This window comes from Centrocercus urophasianus, unplaced genomic scaffold (genome assembly GCF_019232065.1).
Source record: "Centrocercus urophasianus isolate 14NV4802_14NV808 unplaced genomic scaffold, USGS_Curo_1.0 seq_22, whole genome shotgun sequence".
NCBI lineage: Eukaryota > Metazoa > Chordata > Aves > Galliformes > Phasianidae > Centrocercus > Centrocercus urophasianus.
This window is the reverse complement of record NW_024884778.1, coordinates 557,680-568,659: the sequence shown is the minus strand read 5'-3', so window position 1 is coordinate 568,659 and position 10,980 is coordinate 557,680. Positions and strand designations below refer to the sequence as shown.

The window sequence follows — 10,980 nt, the reverse complement described above, 5'->3', positions numbered from 1 at the left end:
CCTTTTGAAGACGTGGCTCTTCACCACATTGCTCTCACACAAGGGGACACACACTGCAGGGCTGGCAGTGACCACGCAGAGCAGCACCCACCCACGGGAGCAGGGCTCACGCACAGCTCTGCAGGTTTTAATGCGACCAAGTAAGCATTTGTTACTAATGAATTCCCTTTGGTCAGCAGGTTGGTTGCAAACAGCTGGCCCTGCCATACTGCCCAGCATCCCATGCCAGCCCCCTGCTCCCCAGCAGAACAGAAAGGCAAGCACAGTGCCTGGCACCTCGCCCTGCCTCACTCCCCTTCTCTATTGATTTTTCTGAGTACTCTCCAGCCCCTACTCACTTAATGAATTAAGACTATTTATCCCCTCTGGAAATGGAAGTATATTTTCTGCTCAAGTCAGGATTTATTGCCATCAACTGCAAATTTCCGCAAGCAGCATCTGGCTTCAAAGCCAACAAAAAGCCTCAGCTATCAATACAGTCACACAGGTATTAATGAGCAAAGCTCCCCATGGGGCTGCTTCCCTGCTGACTCAGCGGAGTTGCAGTCCTTGTGCAGCACACAGCACTCAGATGCACTGCCACAGCTGGGCTCAGCAGATGGCCAGCACTGCAGCCCAACTGCTCAGGTTGCCATTGCACTTAAAACCAAGAGAGCGATGCTATAACTTCAAGCACCCACCTTGCACCAGTGCTGGCTGGGGAAAGGTTTTGACTCATCCTGAGCCATGATGCACTTACACTGCATCAGAACCAGAGTTCCACACCAGCACAGCTCTGCAGAACATAGGCCAGAAGGCACAGCCCTTTAGCTCCTGCCAGAGGAGTGCTCACAGCTCTCCTCAGTGCCACAGCTCACAGCGTGTCCCAGTGTTACTCACAAGAGTTTTTTGAGGATGTTTTGTGCATGACAATGAATATCACCAAGAAAATGAATTACTGTTAACTCAAATACAATCAAACCATAATGATAAAGACCTGGGATGCACAGCAGAGGATGGAAGCTGACCTGCTGCAGTGAGTCTGACACTGACCATTACATACATTCCTACTCTTCTCTGGCAAAGTGCACACAGTATTTTTCTGTTCATCATGGATTACTATGATTTAAAGGTGGCCCTAAAAGCACAAGTCAATATTTGCTCTCTTTCAGAAGGCATGGTCTTACTGACAGCCAACCAAACAAAAAAAATCTGCTCCCTATTTTTCCCTCTGCATCTCCTCCATCCCACAGAGGCATCACCCCACACTTGCCACAGACACAGTTCTTCCAGGCACCTCTCGCTTCCACACTACATGCAGTACTTCCAGAAGCACAGTGCTGCTCCCACCTGCTTATTTATTTTAAAGGGCAGAAGGCTCAAAACCTTCCAATTTATTTCAGCTATAATACAAAGCTGAAATAGCAACACCTGCTAATGAACATGCTTCCAAGGATGTATTCAAAACCAGCGCATTTCTGCAGTTTGAGTTTACAGTTTATTTCACTAGCAGAAAACCAAATTACACCAAATCAAACAAATCTATTGCCCTTCTAGTGTGGTGCTCAAAGGGGGGAAGGGTTTCCATGCAACCACGGCCTGCAAAGCCCACACTGCAGGCACTGCACATGTGAGCAGGGCAGGGCTGCAGTGCCACACAGAACCACTGCTTGGCTGCAGGAGGGCTCACCCAGCACCCCAGCAGCATTAGAGTTATGGGGCACAGTGCTGCAAACACAAAGTGCCTGTGCACTCACTTGGTTATTTTAAGGCAGCCTGACTGGCAGTTATGCAAGAATTCAACACCTTATTAAGTACCCTGATACACTGCAAGCAGGAGAAGTCTAAGAAGCACTTCTCAGCCTTAAGCCTTCTGCACTACCTAAGCCCAGTGGCCCCACAGCATCAGCTCTTCTTCCTCTTGCTCCTGGGAAGCAGTCGATCCCCTCCTGGCAGCTGGGACTGGCACGCCTTCCTCTTGCTAGTTCTCAGGTCCAGAAGACAGTTGCTGGAAAAAAAAGCGGAAAAAAGGGTTTCCAAGGTGCTCTGAACAGGCAGATGCTGAAGGCTGTACAAAGGCACAGCAGGCACTGGGTGCACAGTACCCACAGCACACAATCCCTCTGGGGCATGAACAGAAGCACGCTCCATCCCCGTGTCTGAGGGTAGCAGTACCCACAAACCCCATGGGCACAGACACGTCCAGCACTGCCCAGCTCTGTCCTGGAACTGAGATGAAGGAAAAACAGCCTTCCCAGTACTTCACCCACAGCCTCCAGTGCTGGCACACTCACGTGACATCAGCAAAGGTGTGCATGGAACAGTCATGCACAGCACAGCCACCAAGAGGAGGGACAGCAGCTGTGGGGTGGCTGTCCCACCAGGACAACACGTGGGGCTCCCACCTTCCAGCTGCAACCCTTCACCTGAGGCTCTTCCCATTACGGACAACGAATGTCACTGGAAGCTCAAAGAAGTGTTTTCATTTCAGTTACAGCTAATTTTAAAGGGGAAAAAAAAAAAAGTTAAGCTAGCCTTATTTAAATTATACAGCTAATTTCCATCAACCTGCTTTGAGCTTGGAACACACATAGAGTCAACGTGAAAGATACTGCTCTGCCCATCAACAGCCATTACTAATTAAACATTCTTCATAAACACATTTTTTCAAAAGCCGTTTGCTAGGATGAATCTACCCTACTATTCACTCAGCTTAAACAGGAAATTCACAACTGGAAATAAGATGAAATCTGGATAAGAGTCTGGATGAGGTGCTATGAGACACAGCTCAGTAGCTCAGTGGGTAGTGATGGTGATAGCAGCACGGTTTCAAGCAGGTGCTCTCGTAGGTCCTTTCCAACCTCGTGATTCTAAGGAACTCGAACGCTGCAGTCGTTTCCCCGTTGGCAGCAGCAAGGAGCACACACGCACGGATCAGGAACAACGTGCACCCCAGAGCCTCCAGCAGCTCCCCACGCTTCCTCCTGCCCACCTGCAACGCACGCCGCACTGCAGAGCACAGCGGAGCCGACGGCACGATTCCCTGCCTGCTCTGCTCGCGAGCAGCTCCGACAAGCAGCACGGCCGCACCGGCAGCCAAGCAATTTGATTTTCTACTATGATTGCTCATTTGATTTGCTACTCAATTATCCTTCCAGCCTCTTGGTATTGCTTTCCATTTTCTTCACTGACTTGGTGCGCTTCAGATTATGGGCTCCACAATGAGCCCGAGCTTCATTTACCTACTACATCTGGACAATACTATCACAAAGCATGTCCCAACATCCCCAAAGGCTATGATGAACCCTCTGCAGAACCTCCCGTGTCTTCAACACCAAACACCCAATAACAAAATAATTACCTCTAAGCCTAAAGCTCTTGAGAACAACGGGTTTTGCTTTTTACTCACATATAGTGCCTACACACGGAAGGATGTCAGCACTCTCAGATAACCCAGCAGACATCACTTTTGCGTCATCCTTGTCCAGATTTTGTTTTATAAGGAAGCCTCATGTTTTCTACCTTTGTTTCACTGAACTGAAGATAGGTTACAAACACTAAAAGTTAGCATTGAATTAAGAGAGCGATTAACTATTTTCTAAGTAAATTCAAATAAAAACCCACCAAGAAAACTCAGAAAAATAACAACGGAGGTTGACAAAGTGACTTACAGTAACCTAGAGCTAGCACTACTCCAGAGATGGCATTGGTCACAGAAACCACCCCAGACCAGCTGATTGCAGCCAGCCTGCACACACAGTGCCCTCTGTCTCAGCTGGCGCTGCTCACAGGAGCCACCATTATGCAGGTTTAGGAGAACAGAATGGTGGAGCCCTGGGAACACTGAGCAACACGAAGCAGTGCCACACAACGGCTCTGCGACTTGCTGCAGTACCCAGTGCTACACTCCTACAGTCTGCCTTCCCAAACCCTGCAGAAATAAATAAGCCAAGAACTAATGCTTTCTAAGCAACAGCTTCACTTGTCAGCAGATGGGATCCAGGGTCAGCACAGGGCTGGGTGAAACCTGGGGACTCTAAAACCTGTTTCCAACTCAACTGCCCACGTACATCTTTGCATACAGAACAAGTAGCATTGCTGAGAAAGCACTGCAGTGCAATCACTGCACGGAAACAGCACTGAAACTGGAAAGAAAGACAATGTCATCCAAAGATACCCTGGTAAACAAGCAATCATTGCTTAGAGGTTTTGTCTAATAAGGCAACTTCTGCACACAGGGTCTCTGTCAGTACATTATTAAATGCTTCTCAAGCCACGACTCTGCAAAGCCATTGACATTTGTATAACCCTGCATGCCAGCAAAACCCTGAAGGGAACAGATGAGTTCAGATACATAACTGCATCCCACAGCAGGTCACATGCAATTCAGGTGTCCATGGCCCTGCTGCTAACACATACCTGTACAAAGATACTTGCTTCATCAGAAACTGAGTCTGAAGGACTAAAGCCCTCCACACCATTTCTGAACTAGAACTTAAGACCATTTGTCTGCCAACAGCTCTGCAAAAACATCGTGACCACCAGCACAGACCAATAAGGAGCGTGGCTGATGGGAAAAACAGGCAAGGCTCAGGTATGCGACCCAACGTGGGGAGCAGGAGGCAGAGGGCACCACAGGGATGTGCCTGCAGTGCTCGTTCTGCAGGGCCAGGCCTGGGTGAAGGAGCACAGCAGCAGACACAGATCACAGGTCCTCTTGAGCTGAGCAGGCACTCGTTCCAACAGAACACCTCCACCCCCAGGCAGGGCACTGCCACTGTGCGGGGACCAGGGCTGCCAGCCGCTCCTTCGGTTTACGTTCATTTCATAGGTCAGAGATTTTTGTACTCTTCAGCTTTGATCTGCTGGCCACGTGGCACAGTGCCACCAACAGTGAAAGCACAAAGCAAGCATGGCTGACCTTCCACAGCAACGTGCACATTTGGATCCTTGGGAAAGGCAGCTCCCTTCCCATACCGTTGGTTCACTTTGTAATGTGGTTGGGCAAGGACACAGCTCCAACTTCTGGCATCCGACACCTGAGACGGAGGGAGAAGAAACAGGAAAGCCCCCTTTCTTTCAGAATGAGATGAGCTTGTTTCTCAGAACACTGAAGTATATTGTGAGGTAGGCAAGATATTTTACTGCAACTACGCACAATTAAAGATCCATCATCCTTTTATCCTTTTCTTTATTTCACATTGCACTCCTATAGGAAATACATCCACCAGCTTACTCCCCAAAATCTCACTGCCAGCTCTCCAGCAGAACTTAGCTAAGGTGTGAATGGTGAAGTCACCACAGAAGCCTTTCATCAACCTCACACCAATTTCTAGGCCTTCAGATCCGATGCTTCCCACAGAGCTGAGCAATCCCTGCAGCTCAGCACTCGCACACTACTTGCCACACACATCACGGAACCATAAGGCTTTCATTAAATGGTCACCAAGAGGTTACTGAGAGCCTGAAACGCTGCCTCACTTTCATCAGATAGAGTAATATGAATTTATGTAGTCCCAATAGCATTATACCACAGCAAACGGATTTGTTACTTAACAGAGGATATGAAAAGCAAGGAAAAAAATTTTGAGAGCTCAGAGAATGCTTAAATCGTGCTTAAGTTAGTTTCAGGAATGGAATGATGTTTTGCTAAAAATATGCAGCAAATTGCCACTAAAATATCCCAAATCTGCTCCATCCGTGCACTGTCACAAACAAATGGCAAGTATGACACAGAAAAATACTCGGGTTTATTTTTTGAGTATTACTGTCTAATCTCTTTGTGTCAAAATAAGACAATTAGCAGAGATGAAAGATGACTCCAGGGAATTTAAGTAATGCCTCAATTTTCATTACGCGCTTCATAAAATAGACAATCCACTCTAAACGCAGAATATGAATATTTATTGCTTCTTTATTAGATCTATCATGGAAATTAAGGCTCAGCAGATCACCATCTCCAAAAGGCACAGCATGCTGCAGTTCAACTTTTCCAACACCTTGAGATGTGCTGCAGGCAGAGCTGCTCTGCTCAACCTCAGCCTGACGCTAAGCACTGGGAAGGCTGCTTTGGGAACTGCAGGCACAGAAGCTGAGGTCCAAACACACCACATCACTGCTGCCACCTCCTCACCTGCTTAGGGAGAGCAAAGCATTCGCACAAGTTTGAAAGTTTGAAGCTTTTCTTTTTTTAAATAGCATTGAATTCTCTTTTAGAGACTTGCACTGTGAAACCATAAGAAACCTGCAGCTCACCAAAGCAGCCCGTGGTGCAGCTGGCAGCACACACAGCTGCTCCCTGCCCCACTGCACAGTGCTCTGCTTCCCTGCCCCCGGGAGCGCATTCCCCAGCCACACTCAACCAGAACCAGTGACCACTCTGACTGCTGAGCAGCCCCTGCAGACTGCTTCCCCCGGAGCTTCAACTTGAGCTTAACCCTTCCAGAGACACAAGAGACCCTAAATCTTGTGAATCCCATCTGTGAGAAACATGAAACAGACGACATAGTTTTAAAAGTACTGAAAAATCACATTTGGCAAAAGCAAGTAATGCTCATGAAGAACTATTTCCTCCACTTCAGTTAACACAGAAATCCTGCAGAAGAGCAATAATATGGACTTATATTGTTAGCGTAGACAAATGTACTCTGCCTCATCACATCCATCTCTGAACAGAGACTCTTCTGCAGTCTTGTCCTGAGAGAAGCCCACTGAATTTCATAGCTAGACCTGTCCTCAGCATAGTGCCCATCTCTAAAGTGAGATCCTCTAGGGCTGCACACAGCAATGTTTTCAGCCCTCATGCCCAAATACCAAATAATGTCATGTGGAATTACGGATATAAAAGGATGCAGAAGTCTGGACACAGCACTATTTAGAAGTGTTCCCTTCACCAAGAAATTGACATTTGAACCTAGGCCAAATACAGGCCATCCTAAATTATTTCCAAAGCATAATGTTAATTATCTTATGTACTGAAATATGTCAAAAGCTGAAATTTCCATATCACTTGCTTTGCAAATACCCAATCATCAGCCATAACAAAAACAGAGAGATGATCAGCCCCAAAACCAAAAATCTGTGCTGGTTATGAAATGTTTTTGTGCTGGCCTACGCCTTCACAGGTACTGAGCTTACCAAAGCAAAGCTCTCCCCTGCTGCAAACAGCAGGACACAATTCTGGAATGAAGAGCAATATAGCTGTAATGAAATGCATAGACCTGACTTAATTAATATTCTTGTGCACTTGCCAACCTGGCCAAAACTTGGTACCACGCAAATAAAACAACCAAAAGACTGAGATTTTCTGAGTGAAGGAAACCATCAAAGTAACAAATTATTTTTGCTCTGGATATATTATAACTAACATTAACATCCAATACTGCTAAAGAGAAACGCCCCATTAGGGAATCCAGCTTCCACACTTGACATTCCTATTTCTTCTTGCACTAATGAACACAATTTGCTAACGCATGCAAGAAGTCACAGATGCAATCAGTCTTCATTCCTGTTTCTTTGTACAATACCTGCAAAGCTTTTCAGTTCATCTAACACTGCACTGCTATAAATCTCACTATACCTGCACACCCTCAGCATCCCCAGATAGTCCAACAATTGCTCTCCACCTTCATGCATTTCACTGCTTTTCTTCAGGAATCATTGGATGATTTTGCAGCATTTCTTTACAGAACACCTTGCACAGCCAGACACAAACTTTAAATCTTACCAATAACAGAAGGGGATTTTTGTTCTTTGAAAAGATGACATTAGGTTCTAGAAACAAGAATGTGCTTTTCTCTCTCCTAACAGAAGTCAACCAAAGCAAACGCTGCAATTCCAGGACGTTCAATTAGACACAGAGATACAGGTGAGGACTGGCAACAACCTAACACTAATTTTCTATTGTATTTAGTCTCTTGTTTTCCCATAAAACTGTGTTTGTTTTGTTGGTTTTTTGTTTAAGTATGCATCCATACTCAATGTACACTTTGGAACAATGATTTTCAGCCACTCATCTGGGGATTCTAGGGGCACCCATGCATTATTTTCCGGCAAACCAACAACACTGTAGAAGTTTTGCCCCCAATAACTGTGGAGGCTCTCACCAAACCTGATGTTTTAATGGCATTTGCCTCTCTTGCAGAAAACATGTAGGATTCAGCAAAACAGAAGAGCCTTCAAATCAGCCTCAAGTACTTTTCCCCCCGTCTGTTTCTACCTACCTGTCAGAGGGCACCGAACAAATCTCAGCTTCCAGATCTCTCAAGATGTCTGAACTGGAGCTGAAGGGAAAAGCAGAACACACGTCAATTATTTTAACAATGCTCACGCCAAAGGTCTCTAAACAAAGTGATTAATTCTGGCAGCAGAGCTTGTAAATGAGACAGACCTTACACACAGCACCAGCAATGGGGAATCATTTCCACCAAAGCCCAGAAGGTTCCTTTTTTTGAGAAAATGAATAAATGGTGGGCAGGATTTCTTCTCCCTTTCCCAGTCAGTCTCCCCCCAGCTCCCATTCCTCGTCAGGGCCAAAGGAGCAGCACAGTGACTGCAGCACCACAGATAGGAGAAAAACACCACTGGCACAGAGGAGTTCAAAAAAGGGAAAACACACACAAAGCACTGCTGCCATATGCAGAACATCATTCCGAAACAAAACGGACTTTGAAGCTGTGTGTGCAATTTTAGAAACTCATCTGTGGTTCCCGAGGAATTTTTATGAACTGCTGAATAAATTTATCTAATTACAAGCATTACTCAACAGAGCAGCTTTAATTTGGAGATAAAGGCAACTAAAATTAAAAGCAGTGACTACATGTAGAGGGAACAACGTTTCATCCCTGCACCAGTTACCAATCCCACCACGCACAGCACCTGGAGGAGTGAGAGCAGCCCAAACCCCAGCACCACACGTGGGTGCTTGGAGGGAACATCAGGGAACCCCAGCATGCCCAGGCATTTCTTACTGCACTATTAAAGATGACATGAAATACTCAAAGCAAAAACACAGGAGAGCACACTGTAAAAAGGATGGTGACAGGGAAAGTTGGGAAGTCTAGCAGGTTTATTTTTTACTCCCAAAATTTGCACTCTGTCAAGAATTCATCTTCGGCACACAAGCTGGATTCCCAGGGAATGAGTTATCATACTTCTGAATCCTGCCCTGATGCTCCAGTTACATTAAAAGAAGCAGGGAGATTTTAGCGTTTGGCTCCCTAAAATAGAAAAAGAACAGGTTTGACGACTGAACACCATGTACTTTATTGCCCTGAAAAATATATTCTTATTATCATTAATCAACTGTTTGTCACAAGCAAAACAATATAAGTGAAAAGATTTGGCTAGCACTCAGCACAGTAATGAAAGTTCATAATTTGCATGCATATTTCAAAGTTTATGCCTACCAAACTATTTTGAAACCAGGCACAAAATGTACTGGAGTTACTTACCACCTCAGAGCGTGCCTGTGGAGGAGAACGGGATATCAGCACAAGAGTGGTCCGAGCCCCCCACGACCCAGGTCAACCCCTGCACTTCCACTGTGCTGAGTGAAGAAGGACATCACACCTGAGCCCACAGCCAGCCTGCAGGGCTGGGATTCCCAGCTGTGGCCAAACTGCCCTTTTCTCCAGCACTTCTTCCAACACGTCCATCATTCCAAGGCAGTTGCCCACTAAGATTGCTCCCCATGTCTATCTAGTCTGTGCTAAACTCAGCTTCTTAAAGATCGAGCCATCTCCTGACACTGAGCTGCAGCAACTCCATGCTTTGTACTATTTTCCACATGTGGGGAGGAAAAACAACTCGAAATGGATAGCTGCAAAACAATTATCAAAAAACATTTTTCAGCTCTTTATTGAAACGCTGAATATTAAGCCAAAAGGAATGCTGACCAACTGAGCTCAAAATTTTAAATAATTTTGCTTTCCCTCACAGAAAGCTTCCAATATCTCCTTATTGTTGAACAACCTGCACTTAAACTGAAGAAAATGAATTAAATTGAGAAGAAACAGCCACTCATTCTGCATGCTGGTTTTACAGATTTTAACTTACTGAGGCCAAACAGAACTCAGCATGCAGTTTTGCTCATTCCTTCTGCCTTCCCAGCCGGCAGGCACAGCAAGGCCAGGCAAGGCACAACACATCTTCAGGCTTCACTTGGACTCCAAATCCAAGACAATTTCCTGCAAGAGCTCTACTGTCCTTCCCTTTAATAAAAATTATTCTTCCTATCTTGCATTGAGAATTCCAGATGAGTAAATCCACAGCAAAACCAGCAATGCCCTGAGATGTAAATGCTTGTGGTGCAGAGAGCTGAGGAGCGCAGTGAGGGCACAAAGGGTTTGGCTGCAGCACCCACTGCAGGCTGAGGGTCAGCTGCCTTGGGGCACTTTCAGGCCACAACGAGCAAACTGCTCCTTCCTTGATCATCAGCTGGATTTTACACCTGCTCTCCCTTTGTTAGTGAGGCTTTGGTTTGGTTTTGCCTTTTAAAGATAAACACATCACCTTAAAATAGAGAGAAGAAAGCCGACAAGTGCGAATAACACGTCTCATTCTAAAAATGAAAGGAGCAAACGTCTCTGTTTGCTTTATGGCAGATTAAGTTCCCTCTTGGCTGCTCAGCAAGCAGAGCCCTTTCATCAGCCTGTCCTGCCCTGCACTCCAGCACGTGCATGGAGCAGTTCTCGCTGCTGGTGCCAACTGCAGGCTCTCTCACGTCACCAGCTCTGTTTGAAGGTGAATGCCCAGCCACAAGGACCGAGGAGAAGCATTTTTCTGTACCTTCCTGCCCCCATTCCAAACTCCTGCCTGCCTGCGACGGACAGCCATAGTGTGCAGGGTGTCAGGCAGCCAAGGCAATGCAGAGTGCTGGTGCCTTCACGTCTGTTTTCAGGACTCAAAGGTGCCCAATCCACAGCTGTGTCTGATGTCCTGACAGCTATCCTATGCAGGCACCATACCCTGCACAAACCAGAGGCCAGCAGCTGTTCCTTT

General features: G+C 46.2%; 1 protein-coding gene across 4 annotated transcripts in view; it reads right to left on the bottom strand.

The window, feature by feature from the left end:
• Window positions 1-1,463: 1,463 nt before the first annotated feature.
• RAD18 (RAD18 E3 ubiquitin protein ligase) overlaps window positions 1,464-10,980 on the bottom strand; it is a 35,566-nt gene continuing 26,049 nt past the window's right edge. Inside the window, exons 12-13 of one of the 4 annotated variants that reach the window (XM_042823625.1) lie at window positions 8,202-8,261; window positions 1,464-1,987 (exon numbers count right to left, since the gene is read on the bottom strand). In XM_042823625.1, the coding sequence (XP_042679559.1) occupies window positions 1,885-1,987; window positions 8,202-8,261 (163 nt within the window). In that variant the 3' untranslated portion in view covers window positions 1,464-1,884. Of the gene's footprint in view, window positions 1,988-5,875; window positions 6,113-8,201; window positions 9,198-10,980 lie in introns of those variants that run through there. The other 3 variants (XR_006169718.1, XR_006169719.1, XM_042823626.1) reach the window with 3 other exon arrangements.